This window comes from Tachysurus fulvidraco, chromosome 5 (assembly GCF_022655615.1).
Source record: "Tachysurus fulvidraco isolate hzauxx_2018 chromosome 5, HZAU_PFXX_2.0, whole genome shotgun sequence".
In the NCBI taxonomy this organism is placed as follows: domain Eukaryota; kingdom Metazoa; phylum Chordata; class Actinopteri; order Siluriformes; family Bagridae; genus Tachysurus; species Tachysurus fulvidraco.
Window position 1 is genome coordinate 25,476,443 of NC_062522.1, and position 22,572 is coordinate 25,499,014.

General features: G+C 36.3%; 1 protein-coding gene across 3 annotated transcripts; it reads right to left on the reverse strand.

Moving 5' to 3' along the window:
* Positions 1-3,647: 3,647 nt before the first annotated feature.
* On the reverse strand, positions 3,648-21,082 carry stx16 (syntaxin 16). Of its 3 annotated transcripts, none has more exons than XM_047813755.1 (9): positions 20,466-21,082; positions 16,983-16,994; positions 16,735-16,842; positions 13,447-13,587; positions 12,934-13,096; positions 12,461-12,549; positions 10,927-11,070; positions 5,705-5,785; positions 3,648-5,606 (listed from the first exon to the last, which is right to left on the reverse strand). In XM_047813755.1, the coding sequence occupies exons 1-9, from the start codon at positions 20,544-20,546 to the stop codon at positions 5,505-5,507; spliced, it is 921 nt and encodes a 306-aa protein (XP_047669711.1). In that variant the 5' UTR covers positions 20,547-21,082; the 3' UTR covers positions 3,648-5,504. The 3 variants fall into 3 exon arrangements, with proteins under 3 accessions (XP_047669711.1, XP_027002744.2, XP_047669712.1); XM_027146943.2 differs by having other exon boundaries at positions 20,415-20,933; XM_047813756.1 differs by lacking the exon at positions 16,983-16,994 and having other exon boundaries at positions 20,466-20,934.
* Between the last annotated feature and the right edge of the window lie 1,490 nt (positions 21,083-22,572).

The window sequence follows — 22,572 nt, forward strand, 5'->3', positions numbered from 1 at the left end:
CATTAGACTAGAAAATATTTGTCTACCTGTTTAATATAGGAGGATCAAGGATGTGGCACACAAACAGAGATGTGCTACAGTCCTTCCATGAGTTAACTACATGCTGTACGTGCCTGTCATAATATATTTTGGGCATATGCTGATTGTTTGGCCGAGATTTGTGTCATATTCTGACATTTCTTCCATAGATTGTATCAAATTCGGATTAATATTGTTCTTTAAACAGCATTACTCTGATTTGTAAGAGTTTAATAAATAAATTTAAATTTCCCTAATCACTTCCAGTACCTTGTCTTCAATACACAGCTGATGTTACAAAACACTTTGTAATCCTTTAAAAACCTTACAGCAGCTCATGACAGAAAAAGATGAAAATGGCCTTTAGAATCCACAGTTCAAAAATTAGTTTCTCAGACCAGTGTCAAAAAATTATCTTCAATGAGGAGAGTTTCATGTTTGTGTGATTATCCATATAATCATGATATTCTTTCATTATAAATAGATAATATTTAGTCTATGTAACAGCTAGAGTTCATATTTACCAGTTTAATCTTGCAGGACTGGGCACCAATCAAAAGACATTGGTGATATAAACCACAGCAACTAAATCAAATTCAAAACATAAGCATTTAAGCATTCAAAGTTCATATGAAAACGTTAATATTGTGTGCTTCCATACAAATCCCATTCATACTGCTGAATTCAGACCACTTTAAAAATGCTGTCTGTGAGAATTCACTTGGGTTATATATATACGTAATCATGCAAGGTTTCTTTTCCACAGGACTTTTGTTTCAAAACAAAATGATGAATATCTTCTATTTAGAATCTTCTGAATATCTGCTATTTCCATTTTACTCCTACAGTGAAACACTCAACTTGCATTGCTTTTTTGTTTTTTCGTTTGTGAAATTCAGTAAATTTTGGTATGGTTCACAAACATTTCACAGAGTGGGAACATCTGAAGTCTTGTTTTGCTTACAGAGATCTATAAATCAGCTAAATGACAATGTTGGTTGTAAATCATATTGAGCTAGCTTAAAAATAATTGTATAATTGGCCTCTGCCACACAATTCTTGTTTCACAGCATACACACACACACACACACACACACACACACACACACACACACACAAATATGCGAGTGACCTGTTTTTGTTTAAAAGCAAACTTAAAAGTGATACCATTTAACTCAGAACGGAGGGAATTCCAAATATTCGTATACGTAAAATGGATAAAATCACCTACAGGTGTATCACATCGGGTGAAAATTATTAAAATGTTTTTACAGAAGGAGGTTGCCTTATTTAAACCACAGATATTTCGTTTGGTTTGCTCTTAATTGTTGAAGTGAGAGGTGTAATCATGGTGAGATCGAAAGAGCTCTCTGAGACCTTCAGAAAAAATATGCTTATGAGTCTGGTAAGGGATATAAAAAGATCTCAGAAGAATTTGGAGTCATTCATTCCACTGTCCGTAAAATCATTTGGAGATCGTTCATCAAGTGGAGAACATTTAAAACAACTGCCAACATGGTCAGGCGAGGCCATCCAAGCAAATTCATCCCAAGAGTAGCCCACAAGATGCTTAATGAAGTCTCCAAAAACCCTAAAATATCACCACAGGACCTACAGCAAGCTCTTGCTACAGTAAATGTCAAAGTGCATGAATCTACAATCAGAAAGAGACTGCACAACTTCAATTATCATGGGAGGTGTGCAAGGAGGAAACCTTTGCTGTCTTAGAAAAACATGAGGGCAAGACTTCTGGAATAATGTGCTTTGGACAGATCACCATAATAGAGAGAATGTTTGCCATAAACTAAAAACAGCATTTCAGCAAAAGAACCTCATACCAACTGTGAAACATGGAGGTAGAAGTGGACCTTGTAACATGACAAAAACATACCAGTAAATCCACCAAGGATGGGCTAAAAAGAAAAAAAAAAATTCTGTAAAGGTCAAGTCAAAGCCCAAATCTAAATCTTATTGAGATCCTGTGTGGTGATTTGAAACGGAATGTGTATGCAAGAAACCCCTCAAACATCACACAGCTGAAAGAAGTCTGCACTGAGGAGTGGGGGAAACATTCTTCCAGTCGATGTCAGAAACTGGTCGTTGGCTATAAGAAACATCTAATGAAGGTTATTTCTGCCAAAGGGGGAAACACTAGCTAGCTTTTCCTAATTTTTTTCTCTTTTGTTTAATAAGTGATTTTGTTTTGTTGTTTACAAGGAATTACTTCCATCTACAAGTACAATTAAAAGTAGTACAATTACATTAAAACAAGATCAGAAATTTACATGTAGAAATCTCTTAATAAAGAACTTAATATTTTTTGGGGTGTCCTTATTTTTTCACATGACTGTGTGTATGTATATATTATTATATATTATACAATATATGACCACTGACCAGTGTTGTAATGTAACGGAGTACAAATACTTCGTTCAAGACTGGCATCATGCATAAAATCTTGGTGTGTACTTTGGCCATTTTAAATAATACCATAACTTTTGGCTTACTATGCAGTCATATAATATATAATATAAAACTCTTCTTGTTTTAAATTCTCACTGAGGGCTAAAACCCCTAAAGATGAAATCCTAGAACCGCCCCTGGTCTTATGCCTACCGAAAATCACTGAAATTTTACTTTTTACTTCAAATACTTAAGTATATTAAATATCAGAAAATTACTTTTGATACTTAAGTACAGTATATATCAGATACTTTAAGACTTTTACTTGAGTAATAATCTAAAAGGTGACTTTGACTTCTACCAAAGTCTTTTTCTAGTACGATACGTGTACTTTTACTCAAGTATTGCTTTCTAGTACTTTATACAACACTGCAACTGACATATATAAAATATATTTCCTGACTCAGAGGCGATATAAAATGGATAAAATAAAACATTTTTATTGTAATATATATTGCAATGATTGCAAAAGTTAAAGGAGATAAAGTCCAAACATCAGAAATGTGCGCACACCACAGTCGTCTTGTATCCCATGCAACGGCTGAGAAAAAGAAGACAGGAAAATAGATAGACTTTATAAAAAGTCTTTTTGCAGAGCCTGAATGCTTTGTGCTAGTTTCATATTGTTGAGCTTTTTTGAGAGATACAGTCAAGATGGAAATTTTGCTGAAACCTGTAATAGAAATTGGATGGTATCTCGGTCAATTGCAGGCAACGTGAATACACACTCACACTCTCATTCAGACCTAGGACCAATTTATTTTAGACAGGAGGTGAGAGGATACTAAAGAAACCCTCATGGGCAAGGGGAGACCACACACAGAAACTACATGCATATATGACCTATGTTCAGGCTAGAACTAGGAAACCTGGAGCTGTGAGTCAGAGATGATACCCATTGTGTCACTGCATGCTTTAATATACAAATACGATCTGGAAAAAAAAAAAAAAAACTGTCCTGTGAACCAGGTTGGCTTGTGTGGCCTGTCCTGTGAACTAGGTTGGTTTGTGTATAATCAAGAAAGGTATAACTCGCTACATAATTGAATGTTTAAAAAAATATTTTAAACATATAACTCATTATCTGAATATAAAACAGCAAAATAGACAACTTTAATCATTTAAATGGCCAAAACCAGCTTTGAATAAATATATTCTAGAGAAAATTCAGAATGACTAATCATTTATTAATTATTCATGATTTAAACATCTTTGAAATATCTTCAAAATAACAAACACAAAATTACTTTGTGTTAATTTCCTTACAAACTGTCCAATATTCATTCCTTGGAAAATAGCAGATATATTTTGATACTGATGAAGCAGTTGTACACACAACTTCAAGAATAAAAATTAAAAATGCTGACTTGGATGCTGAACAATGATTAATAATTACTCCCCCTCTTCTTAAAGTAAAGACCTTTTCAAATCGTGGGATTTCATAAAGTTTGGGGTCACAAATGGACCTCTTCATGAAAGAATATGAAACTCTTGAAACAAACAAACAAAAAGATACATCTAAATAATTGAACAAGCACAAAACAAAAGTTTTTTCACTACACACACTGAAGACAGACAAAGTTTATTCTTAACACACTTCATAAATACTATATAGCCAAAAGCATTTGAACACCTGACCAGCACTCCTACATTGGGCCTTCCCCAAACTGTGCAACAAACTTGAAAGTACAATTGTCTAGAATGTGTCTGTACGATGCAACTAAGATTTCCATAAACTATGGGGTTTACCCCAAACTTATTTCAGTTTGAAAATGCCCCTATGCACAAATAATGCTAAATCAACACATGGTCTGCCAAGGATGCTGTGAAGAACTCTAGTGGCCTTTTGGATTAACTGGAATTTTGACTGTCCTGAGAAACCTTCTTGTTTAATCTCACTAATGCTCTTGTAGATAAATGAGCTGAAATTCCCATAGCCACATTATAAAATCTAGATAAAAAACTCTCAAAAGAGTGGAGGATGTCATAGCAGCAAAGAGGGTACTACATCTGGAAAGACAAGTTCAACAAGAATATGTGGGTATGACGGTCAGGTGACCAAATAGACTGGGCCATATAGTATTCTTTGAATTTCTAATAAATAATTCAAATTTAATTGATTTTATATTGTACAGAACACAGCAGTAGTACAGTCACATAGACCTGAGTAGTGTTTGGTCAAAGATCAGCTTGACAAAAGGTGGCAGGGTCATTAACCAGAGACAAACAAAGGCAATAAATAAAATTAGTCACTTTCTCAACCCTTACAAATAGTTCCCTGGACTGAGACAGTGGGGAAAGAGGGGTTGGTTGAACTGGGTAATCTAAATAAAATAAATAATAAATCACATATATGTGAATATCAAAAGCATCATTCAACCTAAAAAAAATAATGACAGCACCCAAACAGACTGAAACAAAGCTATGGTTTATGGAACGTGAAGCTCATTTGTTCACAAGGTCATTTATTTAGGTCTCTCAGGATCAAAAGAAAATTTGGTCACTTATGAAACTATTTTCCTCATGTTTCCTCAGCCATCTTAATCATTAGAAATCTCTGATATCAAGTTCAGGAACTGTCCACAATACCAGATACTATGGCTCCTTTTTAAAGGGCCAACATCTAAAGAATTGTTATTTTATGTATGTCTTTGCTTCCTGACTCAAATGAAATTGAGGGCAATGAATGAATTCAATCGGAATATTTTGGATTAAAAAAAAAAGACAAAACTGGACTATAGCAAAAGCTGTCATTTTACTTACAACTACAGTCCTTGCTGAGAACAAGACAACTTGAAAACAATTACAGAAAACAATTAATTCAAGCGCAAGCAATAGCTTGCTTTTCTGTGTAAGGGACAGCTGTACCCTGCTCAAGACATTGAATTTATCAGAAACTCCAAATTCTGCACAAGAACAGAATTAGGTTTCTATAAAAAGGAGTTTATGTGATAATTGATGGCTCACATGATGTTGACACAAAAGGCCTTGCTTCTTTAAATGGGGAAACATTAACTGCATCGTTAAAACTTTGTCATAAACAGAACAAGAATTAGAATAATAACTATGACAAAAAGGATCAAAATCACCAGCATCTTTCGATTTTTTTTTTGGTATTGTTCAGCCTAAAGGGACAGGAAAAACTACTGTTAATATTTGCAAAACACAATGTAATGTATCAATGATATTGTTGAAATAGGCTAGTAATTGTCATTTTCATTACCTTTTGTAACTGCTTCAGTCCATCTTCCGTTTTGATGCAGGCTTGCTCCACATTGAAGTCAATTCGGTCAAGAACTGTACCCTGTTTTAAGTACACAAATAAGCCTTTTCATATGAGTCACAGCCATGTTTTGCAATATGACAGGTTAAGTGACACAAATTCTATGATTCTGTGATTTGTGTTAATCACATGAAACCAATTTATAACATTCATACACCACCCTGTGAAATAATGAAATTCAGTGTAGTGAGTGTGAAATATTAAGCGATTCAATTACCATTAATTATAATGTCAGTGAAAAACATATCAATGTAAAAGGCCTACACTTTAATGTTAAAATTGAAGGTTTTTAATTATGGAAAAAAGAAGATACATTATATCAGAACTTTTTCCATCTTTCATGTGATAAAGAACCCAATAAAATTGAAGTGACAAAATAGAAATATATAGGGGGAGTACAATAACCTGGTGGCACAAGAGTGCAATCATGTTAAGGCTTTCTTGAAGACATGGGAACCAGCAAACAGAACATTTCAAACTGCTCTCATGCTGCATCACAGGATGGTGAAACATACTCAGAGGAAAGCATCTGCCCCATTCTGCATGCTTAATCTCGCAGATGCACATAACTGACAAGAGAGAGTATTTTCTACCCAGACAGCAAGAACATTTTTGCTGGCATGGACTCTTAGCAATAGGTGGCTATGATATCAACTCCAGACAATAAAGTGAATGTTTTTTTTTTTTGGTGGAAGCACATGATCTGTCAATTTTATTCCACCCTTCCTTACAAAAATAATTCAGATCTAGCAAGTCTAGAGGACCTCTTGTGCACAGCCCTCATTACACAGGTTTCTATAAGATTTTGGCTCTCACCATTTTAGCCGTTCCTTTGTTTCAGATACCTGAAAGTTTTGGGCCAAAACAGATATGTATTGAGAACCATTAATGATTTATTTTAGCTTACTACAGATGCAGTCTTAGCTTAAGAGTAGCAGTGCCATAGCATGAGTATGGGACACTATGGGTATGGAACCATGGGTATGGAACCTATTGGTGCCCAATAGGTTCTACCTTGCAAAAGACCCTAAAAAAAATCACATGGTCTGACAAAATTTAGGCTGGTTTATGTGGTTTTGTGTGTGTGTGTCCGTGTTGCCATTGGACTCTTGATGGATACTGTGGTGCCCCACTGTCTACATTTATTGATGATTGTAAATAATGTTTTCATGGTTTGTGTAATGTTTTGGAATCTCCTGACCAATACCTTCTGACAATAAGATCCAATTCAAGTTTGTAACCACTTTTTAGATGATGGCTTCAACAACTGAATGAATGTAGCTCATTCTAACCCTAAAATTCAAGTTTTTCACTTGAATTCTGTTTGTTGCTAGAGTACATATATACAAATTAGGGCTGGGCGATAAAACGATAACGATATGTTTCGCAATAGACACGTAGCGATATAAAATGTGCTCGATAAAACGTTCGGAATTTTTATCCTTCGTCGGAAGAAAACAGGTCGCAGGGCAAGTTTGGTTGCATTAACAAAGGCAAGCACTCTATGGTAACCTAGCACCGTACAGAGTGACATGCTAACAGCCAATCATGTAACAGTAACAAGTTTGGTTGCGCCATATTGTTCTCGTGGTTCAGTTACCGGCGACTGATTAGAAAATGAGCGCCGCAATGAGCGAGGAAATTGTAAATAAAAGAGGAAAAGTCAGCTACTTTTTCATATTTCTGCAGGTTTTATATTTCAAACAATGCTACTGTACTGTTTCAGGTTGTGTTTTATATTACAGATGTATCTCAGTTAGGGCGGAAACGAATCGTTGAGTAACTCGATTACAAAAATGTATCTTTTAAATTTAATTTAAAGCCTCTTTTAATTCAAATTATTAAACTATTAAAGCTCGCGTGCGTGTGTGTGTGTGTGTGTGTGTGACAACGTGCTTACGTCAAAGCGGAAGGAGACGCGAGGAGTTAGCGGTCTTTTGATTTGAGGGCGCGAGCGGGCTGCAAAATGTAAAGGCTCGATAACAATGGCAATGAGCAAAGAGAATAAACAAACAGGAGAAAACGCCAGAAAATCGAAGCTGGCATACCACAACAGCACGTCGTCCATGCTTGTATATGCTTAAAGCACTCGGTGTGAAACCATGCATGGCCTCTAGATCCAAGTTCCTGTCCATGATTTTTGCCTTTTAAATACCACAAAGCATTCCAAGAAGACAGTAAAAGCTTATGTTATGCCTGAGCTGCAGATTTAGAATCTTTTAGTTCTGAAGTTAAGTTGCATGACTTAAAGGCAGAATTTCTGTATTGTTAATAATAATAATAATTATTATTATTATTATTTATTTTATGTATGCCTTAGTTTTGATACTTTAAAAAAAAGTAATTTGTACAGAGAGAAACAATGGGTAATATCTAAACGTTTATTTTTGATAGAAAATATTGTTGTATGCATTGCATACTTTGCATTTAAAAGTTCGTTTTTCTAAAAAACAAAAAAACAAAAAAAAAAACAATTATTCATTTTAAGAGACCCGTCTTATTTTCTCTTGTATATTTAATATTGCTCTTTAATTAAGCAAAAATACATTTTACCCGATCAATGACACATTTTAAATCAATGACATTTTCGGTAGAATACTCGAATATTCGATAGCTACAGCCCTAATCTCAGTCTACCTCAGTTTTATTTATGTTTACAAAACACTGCACATACTTTAAAACACTTTATTCACCAGAAGGTGAACAGCTAGTGAACTTCCTAACACTAAACTTGCACTAAATTCTCAGGTTTCTCTATGTTTATATTTAACACTTTGCACTATTTTATTGCACTTTATTAACATTTCTTACATTTTCTGTCATTTTGCACATTAAATGTTGAGATAATTGTTAAGTGTTCATTGTGACTTTAGACTTATGTTTAAATTTTAATTATTTAAGTTTTCCATGGTTGTTGACATTTCTGTCTTAAAAACTGAGGGGATTGTGATCAGAGAAAGGTTAAGTTCAAAATAAAAATGTTTAAATGTAATATATTTTTCTCCTGGTCCTTATTTTAAAGGGGTCATAAAAAATATCAATAATTATCGATATCGACCGATATGAAACACTGATATCATGATACAGTTTTCAGCCATATCGCCCAACCCTAATACAAATACAGCAAATAATGTAAAAAAAAAAAAAATTATATATATATATATATATATATATATATATATATATATATATATATATATACACACACACACACACACACAGTCAGGTCCATAAATATTGGGACACCGACACAATTCTAACATTTTTGGCTCTATACACCACCACAATGGATTTGAAATGAAACGAACATTGTGCTTTAACTGCAGACTGTCAGCTTTAATTTGAGGGCTTTTATATCCAAATCAGGTGAACGGTGTAGGGATTACAACAGTTTGCATATGTGCCTCCCACTTGTTAAGGGACCAAAAGTAATGGGACAGAATAATAATCATAAATCAAACTTTCACTTTTTTAATACTTGGTTGCAAATCCTTTCAGTTAATTACAGCCTGAAGTCTGGAACGCATAATCACCAGACGCTGGGTTTCATCCCCTGTGATGCTCTGCCAGGCCTCTACTGCAACTGTCTTCAGTTCCTGCTTTTTCTTGGTGCATTTTCCCTTCAGTTTTGTCTTCAGCAAGTGAAATGCATGCTCAATTGGATTCAGGTCAGGTGATTGACTTGGCCATTGCATAACATTCCACTTTTTCCCTTAAAAAACTCTTTGGACCCGGAAGTCCACAGAAAACATTGTTCGTTTCATTTCAAATCCATTGTGGTGGTGTATAGAGCCAAAAATGTTAGAATTGTTAAATGTCCCAATATTTATGGACCTGACTGTATATACACATACACACTCACAGGCCACTTTATTAGGTACACCTTTCTAGTACCGGGTTAGACCCCCTTTTGCCTTCAGAACTGCCTTAATCCTTCGTGGCATAGATTCAACAAGGTACTGGAAACATTACTCAGAGATTTTGGTCCATATTGACATGATGGCATCACGCAGTTGCTGTAGATTTGTCAGCTGCACATCCATGATGCAAATCACCCGTTCCACACATCCCAAAGGTGTTCTACTTGATTGAGATCTGGTGACTGTGGAGGCCATTTGAATACAGTGAACTTATTGTCATGTTCAAGAAACCAGTCTGAGATGATTCGTGCCTTATGACATGGCGCGTTATCCTGCTGGATGTAGCCATCAGAAGATGGGTACACTGTGGTCATAAAGGGATGGACATGGTCAGCAACAATACTCAGGTAGGCTGAGGCATTGACATGACACTCAATTGGTACTAATGGGCCCAAAGTGTGCCAAGAAAATATCCCCCACACCACCACCAGCCTGAACCGTTGATACAAGGCAGGTTGGTTTTCATGTTGTTCACGCCAAATTCTGACCCTACCATCTGAATGTCGCAGCAGAAATCGAGACTCCTCACACCAGGCAACATTTTTCCAATCTTCTATTGTCCAATTTTGGTGAGCCTGTACAAATTGTAGCCTCAGTTTCCTGTTCTTAGCTGTCAGGAGTGACACCCGGTGTGGTCTTTTGCTGCTGTAGCCCATCCGCCTCAAGGTTCGACGTGTTGTGCGTTCAGAGATGCTCTTCTGCATACCTCGGTTGTAACGAGTGGTTACTTGAGTTACTGTTGCCTTTCTATCGGCTCGAACCAGTCTGGCCATTCTCCTCTGACCTCTAGCATCAACATATTTGCTCCCACAGAACTGCCACTCACTGGATATTTTCTCTTTTTCGGACCATTCTCTGTAAACCCTAGAGATGGTTGTGCGTGAAAATCCCAGTAGATCAGCAGTTTCTGAAATACTCAGAAGAGCCCGCCTGACACCAACAAACATGCCACATTCAAAGTCACTTAAATCACCTTTCTTCCCCATTCTGACACTCGGTTTGAACTGCAGCAGATCGTCTTGACCATGTCTACATGCCTAAATGCATTGAGTTGCTGCCATGTGTTTGGCTGATTAGAAATTTGGACAGGTAGTTGGACAGGTGTACCTAATAAAGTGGCCGGTGAGAGTGTAATATATATACACGTGTGTGTGTATATTTTATATATATATATATATAAACTGGCTGAACATTTAACTGTAAAATTACTTAATCTAAGGCATCAAATGCAAAATCACTGACCTGCTCTACCACCATGGTAGCAAGATCTCGAAAAATCTCATTAAGATCAGAGATAGACTGTACAATTTGCTGGATGTCTCGCTCCCTCTCTTCCACCATTACTGTGTTTTGTTCCACCAGAGCAAGTTGGTCATCTGTAAAACCCTGAGAGAATAAGAGTGTGGGTGACATGGAAAAAGGAGAAGACAAGGGAAAAAAATGTAAGTTTTTTTTGTTGATGCGCAGCAACATTGTGCAGTGAACGCAGTGTGATTAATATCATAATTAAAAGTTAATTAGTTCTAAAGAGATATTAAGATAATATTGAGATATTTTACCATAATATACATTTTAAAACAATATAGAAAAACCTGTTGCCAAGCTTTGATGGAGTTGGATGCTAAACAGTAGACATGAGCAATGTCTTAATTGTTTGAGACCAGAGCATCTTTGACAAGCACTTAAACTGCATTTACTACCATTTATAAAATGCTATGACTACCCCCTGGGCAACACTAATAGCAGTAGCAGTGGCAGACTTGCATTTAAGTAGCAACATGGCGTACACTAGCTTCACCAGTTCAATGGTGAGTCTGAATGACTCTTGCCCTTAAACAGGAACGGTTTATGACCCTGAAAATGTTTCATCCTACATAGAAAACAGAATCAGTACTATATTTTAATCCGCAACAGATTACATGAATGAAACAGTGCATGTATCTGCAACTCAGATCAGAAAAAGAACAGCGTCCTCATCCTCTGTCAGACACAGTACTATGAGGCAGGGTGATTCTTATCATTTAAAGATAGCAGTGTCAGTACTAGAGTGATTCATTCTCAGTAATAGCAGTATCAATGCTTGAATGATTCTCATTCTCAAAATCTCAATGGCTATCAGCATTTCAGTGGATCTCATACTTAAAGGTTGGGTCTCCGTTGTTTGAGAAATGCTTCAGAAAACTGAGTCGGGCTGATAAACAAAACAAAAATCAAAACAAACGTGTATGAGCAGAAAGGGACAATCAATGAGCAGAAAGGGGCGTGTCTTGTTAATATGGGCGGAGAGAGTGTTAAGTGTGCAATTGGAAGAAAGCGGTTTTAACATTGACATGGAGGATAAAAACAAAGAAAGAAAGTGAAGGCTTACGATACGGCAAGAAGCAGAACCCGTGTTAATATAGGATCAGCTTTCCAGCGCTGGAGAGAACTGAAGGAGCGGGAAGTTGGCGCATATTCACAGATTGGAGTTTCCCCGAGTCAATAACTCCTGAGCTAAACGCTGTTACTACACAAATAACACCTCTTTTCTATCGTAGTAATGTAGAGAGGCAGCTACAACCGCATTTTGTGTAGTAACAGCGTTTAGCTCAGGAGTTATTGACTCGGGAAACTCCAATCTGTGAATATGCGGCCAAGTTTACTTAAGACGCCAAGGTTCATATTTTAAATGCATAAAAAAAGATTTAGAAAAAGACTGGAAAGATTTACCAGATTTAGTTTTAACAGGTAAGATTTTTTATAAGAAAAAAACATTGTTTTTTTACAAGTTGGGTACCCTGTCATGTAGTGCTATGCCTTCATCTTCCTCCATCAAGGGACCAGAGTCAAAGAAGTGCTTTGACCTTTCTTCACGATTTTTCATGCCTGAGGAAGATATCAAAAATGGTTAGAGGAGACTGCACATAGCAAAACATTTTAAACTCAATCTTTATAAAAGTAGTTCAACCTTTTGAGCTATAAGTTTGTTGTCTTACTGTATTCAGTTACATTAAAGCTGCAAGAATGTGAAATCTGGTAGTAAAATATTATTGCAAGATATATGCAGATAATTTATTCAGATAAACAACTAATACTGTTTCTACTAATATTGTTCCACTCCCAGGTTTACAGAAGTGTTATGACATTAAAAGAGCCTTATTAGAATAAAAGAGAATAGAATATAATAGTCCATATAATCTAATGATTTAAAGTCATAATATGTAGGATTAAATACAAGAGAATTATATTAAAGTGTGCATATGCACTCACGTTTTAGGTAACTGGACTGTGTATGTCTAAAATTGGTTGAGAGCTCCTGAAGGCTCTGTGCCAATGAGGAGATGACGTTTCTGAGCAGCCTTCCTTCCTGTTCTGTACAGTGAGCAGACCGAGACTGCAGACCCACTACTGCACGCTGACAGCGATGAAACATCTACACACAAACACATTATAGTCCGTAGACAGAAATATATATTGAGAATATGTATTAGCTGCTTATAATACTTAATTCAGACTTAAAAGGAATTGGAATGTAAGTACTATTTCCCCCCTCATCTTTTGCTTCATATGCATGTTATATTAAAAAAATAAGCTAAGCAGAGAATAGCTGGTAGAGTTCATACTCTAGTGACAAACTGATCAAAATAATAAGAGACAGCATTTCAATTACACTGATCAGCAATCTATTTCTCTTTCAGATTTAAGCACCCAATAATGAGGGAGTGCAAAAATCCAAACAACATCCATTTATTTTGTTGTAATGAATTCTGTGTGGGTTTTAACCTGTGTGATTTCCTGTGTGGTGATTTCAATGCCATGTTCCTCCTTAGTGCTGTCATCCAGTGTAGGCCGATTCATGTGTCTATCATGCAGACCCGCCAGCTCCTTCATTTTCTGTCGTATACGTGTGATCTCATACTGAATCTGCAGAAAATGGAGCAATACAGTATCTCACATCATCTGGAGCTCTGAGACTATAATAAGGGTGACAGAAAAGTTATTCATTAAATGCAGTTAATTAAGCAAATTTTTAGCCTTCATTACAAGATCAGTGGCCTATACATGTATTTCAAATTCTAATTTTATTTGTCACATACATAAGCATGTACAGTACAACATGTAGTGAAATGTGTTTTACAACTGTTCCTTATGAAGTAAGTAAAAGTATAAGAAAAAAATAGTAAGATGGGTAGAAGTACAGATACAATAAAAAATAAAAAATAAAAATAAATCTGTGCTAGGCAGCAGTGAATGGGATGGAATGTGGATGAGTTAGGTCCATATATATTTGGACACAGGCACAATTTTTATACTTTTGACTATGTATGCCACCAGAATAAAATGAAAATGAAAAAAAACAAAACAAGATGCATTTGAAGAGCAGATGTTCAGCTTTAGTTCAAGTAAAAGGTTCAGGAACTGCAACCATTTTTATGCACAGTTTTTTGAATATATGAATATGAAATGAATATAATCATAAATAAAATGTTCATTTTTAATATTTTGTTGAAAATCCTTTGCAGGCAATGACTGTCTGAAGTCTGGAGCCCATGGACATTACTAGAGACTGGGTTTCCTCCTTTCTTATGCCAGGCCTTAACTGCAGCTGTCTTCAGTTGATGTTTCTTCGTGGGTCTTTCTGCCTTTAGTTTTGCCTTCAGCAAGTGAAATGCATGTTCAATCGTGTTGAGATCATTTGATTGACTCAGCCATTGCAGAATATTCCATTTATTTTCCTTAAAAAAAATCCTGGGTTGCTTTTGCTGTGTGTTTTGGATCATGGTCCATTTGTACTGTGAAATGCCGTCCAATCAATTTTGCTGCATTTGGCTTAATCTGGGCAGAAAGTATATTCCTATACACTTCAGAATTCATCCGGCTGCTTCTGTCTTTTGTCACATCATCAATAAACACCAGTGACCCAGTGCCACTGGAAGCCATGCATGCCCATGCCATTACACTGCCTCCACTATGTTTTACAGATGACATTGTATGCTTTGGATCATGAGCTATTCCAAGCCTTCTCCATACTTTTTTCTTCCCATCATTCTGATAAAGGTCGATCTTAGTTCCATCCGTCCAAAGAATGCTTTTCCAGAACTGGTCAGGCTTTTTTTAGATGTTTTTTTGGCAAAGCCTAATCTGGCCTTTCTATTCTTGAGGCTTATGAATGGTTTGCACCTTGTGGTTGAACCCTCTGCATTTTCTCTCGTGAAGTCTGACAATGACTTTGACAATGACATGCTTACCTCCTGGAGAGTGTCCTTCACTTGGCTGGGTGTTGTGAATGGGTTTTGCTTTACCATGGAGAGAATCCTGCGATCATCTACTACTGTTGTCTTCCGTAGACGACCAGGCCTTTTTATATTGCTGAGCTCACCATTGAATTCTTTTTTTTCCTCAGAATGTACCAAACTGTTGATCTGGCCACTCCTAATGTTCCTGCAATCTCTCTGATGGATTTGATTTGTTTTTGAAGCCTAAGAATGGCCTGTGAACGCATGATGTAGGTTCACAGCAACAGATTCCAAGTACAAATCCATTAATGTCTAAACCACAAGTTGCCACTGGAGCCCTCTTCCACTCCTCCATGGTGACATCACAGAGCTGGTGGATGTTAGAGACCTTGCCCTCCTCCACCTTCCATTAGAATATGCCCCACAGATGTTCAATAGGGTTTAGGTCTGAAGACATGCTTGGTCAGTCAATCACCTTTACCCTCAGCTTCTTTAGCAAGGCAGTGGTTGTCTTGGAGGTGTGTTTAGGGTCGTTATGTTGGAATACTGCTCTGTGGCCCAGTCTCCAAAGTCAGGAAATCAGGCATTCATGGTTTCCTCAATGAACTAGCTCCCCAGTGCCGCCAGCACTCATGCAGCCCCAGACAATGACACTCCCACCACCATGCTTGACTGTAGGCAAGACACACTTGTCTTTGTATTCCTCACCTGGTTGCTGCCACACACACTTGACACCATCTGAACCAAATAAGTTTATCTTGGTCTTCAGGTCATCAGACCACAGGACATGGTTCCAGTAATCCATTCTTAGTCTGCTTGTCTTCAGCAAACTGTTTGATGGCTTTCTTGTGCATCATCTTTAAAAGAGGCTTCCTTCTGGGACGACAACCATTCAGACCAATTTGATGCAGTGTGTGGCGTATGGTCTGAGCACTGACAGTCTGACCCCCTAAACCTCCTGGAATTCAGTCTTTTCCTTTCTCCAAAAATTAGTCTTTTCATTTTAAACCAAAAAGTTTTATTTGTCTCATTCATCCACAAATTTTCTTTTCTAATAGTCTTCTGGCTTGTCCACATGATCTTTAGCAAACTTCATGGGCAGCAATATTCTTTTTGGCGAGTAGTGGCTTTCTCCTTGCAACTCTGCCCTGAACACCAAGGTTGTTCAGTGTTCACCAGATGGTAGACTCACAAAACATTAACATAAGCCAAAGTAAAGAATAAATATGCCTTTAGTTTCTTAGAAGTTACCCTGTATTTCTTTCTGACCCAACAGACTATTGCATGTCTTGCATTTGGAGTGATCTTTGTTGGTTGACGACTTCTGGGAATGTAACAATAGTCTTAAATTTCCTCTATTTCTCCAGAATCTATCTAACTATACCCTGATTTTCCAGCCTGATGAGCAACAATAACACTTTCTGAAGGCCTCAGAAATCTCCCTTGTTTTTGCCATGATCCACTTCCACAAACATGTGTCATGAACATTAGACTTCTGATTGATCTCTGTTCTTTAAATAAAATAGGACACTCACAGAGACCAGATTGTCATCTTATTGCCTGAAATCAGAGACTCGAATTTGACCTTAAAAATTAAACACTAATCCTAGACATTCACATTCTTTGCCTCTCACAGATATATAATATTGGAACATTTAAGTGACACTGTATATAGCTAGATAGACAGAGGTTTATGAGTGTATAAGAAATAATGACAAAATGTTCCACAAATTCTATTTTGTGTGGAATTCTACTTAATTAATACTGAATTTTGTGGAAAAGAAAATATTATACTTCCACTCTACACTATTTTTCTCAGAAAAATCTACTTTACCTCATCCACACCTTCTATCCATTTGGGTGAGAGCCTTTTAGTGACACCGATGCCAGCCTCTGGGTCCAAACTAATTCCAGGTACCAGAGCCATTCGATCATCAACCAGCTATTGACAAAAGACATGAAAATGGTTTCACAGTTTGTGATCTTGACAATCACTGAGTATTGGACTGTACTGTGCATAGCATAGTCAGTTAAATAATATCAAAATTTCTCCTACTGAGATGCAAAAAGATTGAAAGATACCTCATCATACTCCTAATTTGAGACAGAGTCCAGTAGAGTCCCATCCAATGAGATAAGAAAGAGAAAGTAAAGAGGTGAGATCAGGTAGAGACTTGACAGCAAATGAGTCCAAAGCAAAAGGCAGAGATACCATCAAAAACACAACAGGATTAGGACAATCGTTTACTATGAAAAAAAAACAAAAAACGGTTTATTAGTAACGTAAAAAGAAAATTCAATTGATTAATCAAATTCCAAATCCAAACATAAATCCCAAATCATAAACAGGTCTAGTATCTTTAGTGATTAGTTTTAATATTTTGTTAAGGAAACCGACTGCATCAATAACTAAAAACAACACAACTTTTCCCAAGCAAATTATATACTAATCAATTGAAAATTTGCAAGCCTAAAACTAGCGTCACAGTGTGCAATTTCAAAAGGATATAAGCAGGTGTCTATGAAATAGCTGTAGCAAGTACACAGAAATAAGTTCAGGAGCTTCCAGGCCACCATTATCCCAGACACACAAGGCTACTTGGGTTAAAGCATCAGTAAGGAATGTTCAAAGCATGGCCTTCTTATCCATCACTTAAAGGTCTAAAGTTGAAAATCTTTTTGTTTAGTTTTAGGTGTAATGATTTTTTTTGGTTTGGCTGTAATTTGAACATACAGAGTGCATTAACACACAGAGTCCACCCCAAACAATGACTATTTTCACATGCTACAGATTACACTAGATTGGGATACAATGCTTGGTTAAAATAAGTAGGAAAAGATCACTTTTTTATTACTCGTGAAAGTTTGTTTTTAATTTTAATTTGAGAAAACTATTTTTCAGTCTCAACAAGGTGAATTGGTTTTTCGAGGTTTTCAGTGCCTTGGTAACTTACTACACGACTAACCTGCACCAGAGAGGTTTTTATTCTCAAATTCAACTCAACTTAGCTACGAGCAATCTGAGATGTCTAAGTTAACCCTTTTGTGGAGAACTTCAAAGAGAACTAACAAAAATTTCTGCAGTTAGTGTAGCATTAAATACTCCATATTGCACATACTGTAACATCTTGCTCTACAACCACAATGTACGCATACCCCCCCCCCATGCTGAACACTATTGACTGCTGCCAAGATCTGATTTTAATGTGAAACCACAATGAGAAATTTGATAACCAGCACGATTAAACTTAATACCGGTTGGACTTTGTCCACTTTACATTTACTCTGCAACTCTGAGTTTGTACAACTCACTTCTAGAAACAGGCCTCATTGTTCAGAGGAGGGTAAAACTTAATAAAACATCTAGAGATTAATAAACAATATGACTTGAACACATCACTCTATCCTAACAAGGTGGAGCTGGAGCAAGTCAGAGCATCTGCAAAACAGCAGGTCTTGGGGGGTCTTGTGGGGTGTACCTGGCATGCAATGGTTTGCAAAATGCAAAAGGTTATCCAAATAAGGGCAACTGATTAACTGAGGACAGTGTCACTGCACCCAAAGTTCACTGATGGGTAACAAATGCTTGCAAATGTAAATACTGACTACAAAAGAACAGTCTCAAAGCACACAATGCATTGCAGCTTGCTGGAGGTGGTGTGCCCATGCTGGCCCTAATGCTTTTCTGCTAACCACAATTTTACAGAATGGGTATCTGAGTTGCTGTAGCCTTTCTGCTGGCTCAAACCACTCTGGCCTTACATTGTTGACTACTTCAACATCAAGGTGTTTCTGCCCACAGAACTGCAGCTCACTGGATGTTGTTTTTTTATTGGAGCATTCTGAGTAAGTATAGAGACAGTTTTGCATGAAAATCCTAGGAGGCCAGCAGTTATAGAAATACTCAAAGCCCATCTGACACAATTCATGCCACAGTTAAATTCACTGAGATTTTCCCCCCATTCTGATGGTTGATATGGACCAGTACCTTCAAGTGATGTTAATGTCTGTATTATTTTATGCACTGCAGCCACACAATTGGTTGATTAAGTGTACAGGTCCTCATGCACAAATGACAACATTCTATGTGGTGAGATAAATGCAGCACATTTATCTCATGCACAAATTCTTTTTTTAATAAAACAAATTAGATGTTTACATTTTTTATTTTGTCAGTTAAAAGTTCAGTTCGACTCAAAATCAATCCACTATTAATGCTTGAAACAACTAATTAAAAAATCCCGATTGCTGACTAAAATATACATACTCCACTGACTTCCAGAAACCCAAGTGTAAATGCTCGTCTTTTTGCAACAAATCCAAACAATAAATCCCAAGTGATTATTGCCATAAATCCTACATACAAATTCCCTTAACCCATGAATAACCTAGAAATGATAAATACACCCAAATTGTAAAATACGTATAATCATAAATGATCCAAACTCAAATATACACAGTCCAATGACCTTTACAGTCTAATTCTCCCCAAACACATAATACCCTGTAACCTATAATTGTGCCCAAAACCTTGCATCAACACGGAAAACCTTGCTGCTCTTTATTTTTACCTTTTTTCTTTCTTTTTTTTTTGCAATTTTCTTTCAGTTGACCTTTCAGCTAATCTTTTAGGTTCACATCTTTAGAATCCTGTAAACATCTTAAGAGGTATTGATCATTAAGAGATAATAACGTATAGAATATTCATTAAAAGTGTGAAACAGTAAATGTCTTTAATACAATTAAATATTAGCACAAGACTTGCTGTCTTTACAAGTCATTACAATTAAATTTTGTAAACACTTTTATTCAGCAATTTAACTTTCAGAATTCAGAAACATTTCTAATAAATATAACACTGTGAATTCCACTATAGACCTGAATAGGAACCCAAATGGATACTATTATAAATCCTGTAAAAGTGGTCCTAGGGGATGGTTATATCTTTTCCTATAGAAAATTCTTGAGAATCTTATAGAAATGCTTGCAAAATATGATAGCATTTCTAATTATAATTCTATACATTATTATTATTATATATTTTTTGAGGGTTTTTTTTAAGTACTGTATTTCCACTGTGCAACCAAACTGCCTAGTATTAAAATAAACTAATAAGTGAAGTTAAATGAATATAATTGGACACAGTCCATGTTTTTATTAGTGTTTTCAGAAGATACAAACTAGCACATGTCCGTTAAGCAATAGGCAGGAACCATAGCTAGATCACATATATCTAAATACCAAGGAATCCCAGATCACATTCCACTAAGCTGGACATCAACCCAAGGTGATTCTGGGTAAAACTAAACGTCACTTAAAATGATATAAAGGGCACTTAAAATGATATAAAGGGCAAACAAGAGAGGCAGATCTTTGACTTGCTTTGCTGCGTGGTAAATTATATATTAGGTGGTGTTTTTAAAGCAGCAGAGTCAATTTAAGCTAGCGTTTTACTAAATAATATGCTATGACACACCAAACCAAACCAAGTCAGACAATTAACATGAGACTCACCGCAGCATTGCTACGTGTATTCAGAGTACGACGGGGCTCATATGTACTCACTTGCTCAGCCAATATCTGTCGGTTTTGGATCGCATTGTTCCGCATTAATAAGAAGGCATCGGTCAGGCGCCTAGTTGCCATGACTACTTTCAGTACATACGAGGGCAAGCTAGTGCGATCAAATAATGGCTGTCTGTCTCTGGGTCGCTTTTTGTCTATAGATTTCGGCAGGTAGCTAACCAATGCTAGCAATGTAGCCTGCAATAGAGCAGACAGCCCCGAATAACAATTTGTCACAATGGCCTCGTCAGCGCCGCAGTTTCTACGCTAAAACAAGAATAAAAACGATCATATAGTACGTCTGGTTTTAACTTAAAGCGTGAAAAGATCACTTTATAGCAACTAAGGTATGTGATACGTAAACATGAGATCACATCATCACATCCGGTTTCATCAAAGACATTTGAAGAAACAGCGAGAGGCCACAAACAACAAGAGCATCATGGACGCTTCCGGGAAAAGCGTTAGCCAATTGGCCGCATTTCTTCTTACAATACACCCTCTAGGTGTTTTGTCTGTGGCATTAAAGCAAAAGGTTACTATTACTTTTAAATGTTTCATTAAAACAAATCTATAATATGTTACCTACGCCCATTAATTATATATCTCTATAACGAAAATAATGTAAGGGACATAAAAAAAAAATAAAATAAACACTTCAAGTGAAGGTGGTTTACATCCAATCCGTATATTGCCGCCACCTTCTGGACTGGAGTGTTGGAAGAAATTAATTTGAAATAAAATAAAAAGTGGTACTATTTTGTGAATTTGCAAGTTTTTTGTGAGTTTTTGACAGTTAGGAAAACCGACAATGTTTGAGGTTTGTAGATTCCGAAGCTCTTAATAAGGACATTAAAAAATTGACCCATGCTTTTTTGCTTAAAGGTGAAAAGACCCAACTTTATGTGTTTTGTAAGATTCCCTTATCTGTCAAACATATTTTATTATATTGTCCTGGACACAAGCAGAATGCTCTTTTATCAACTTACTTCACTTAAGGACACAGTATTTAATGACATTATGCCTGAAAAGGGTTTGGATCTGCATGCACCTTGGGACTGAGAGTAACGCAATTTCAATTCTCTGTATGTACTGTACATGTGGAAGATTGATAATAAAGAAAACTTGAACTTGATTTTTTTTTATCTTATGTTAATTTAAAATAAAGTCTAATATGACTTGATGTTTATATTTAATGTTATATTATTGTATTTATATGATATTTGTGTTTTTGTAATTGAATTTTTGCCATGAAAATAGCTTTTGTTTACTGACATGGCATTAAATAAAATAATCAGAATCTGAATCTGTTTGTAGATTCCCAAGTGATAAACAGAGACGTCAGTCACGGACAAGTTGCAGGGATACTAAACACTTTTTTTTTAAATGTTTAACTCAGCTGACAGTCCTGGAAGGATGTCACCAGTTAGGTTGGCTTTGTTTTGTTTTGTTTTTTGTTTATGTGACTTTAGTACATACTTATTTAATGTTGCAAAAGTATTGTGGGAAAAGAATAAATAAAACGTTGAACGGTCTTTAGCACATCAACTATCTAACTTTCATTTGTGATTTGCTTCCACCTGCAAATTGCTTTGTGTATCACATTTAATAAACCAATACAATTTATATGTTTAAATGAACATGTTTATCATCTGGGATTATCTGGGAAAATTCTCTAACAGCAAGTCAAAATCCTGAGGCAAGTGGAGCAGTTTGCTCACGAGGAGTGGGTCAAAATACCTGTCGACAGGTGAAGAAGTCTACAGAAATCGCTTGATTGCAGTGATTTTCTCAAATGTTTGTGCAACAAAATATTAATTTAAGGGTACCCTTATTTTTATCCAGGTCTGTTTCATTAATGTCAAAAGTTTTAATGTTTTATTAACATTTCATTAATCAAAAGCAATGTCTGATATTCATTGGTAAATTTTTAGTACATTTTTATCTATTATTACATTGTCAAGTAATTTGGTCACCATTGTGGATTTGTCTTTCTTAAATGGAAGGGTACCAACAGGGCCTCCTGGTGGTCCAGTGGCAGGCTCACCTGCTCTCGTTGATGCGGCCCGGGTTCGATTCCTGGGCAGGAAGCTAACCCAGCCACTGA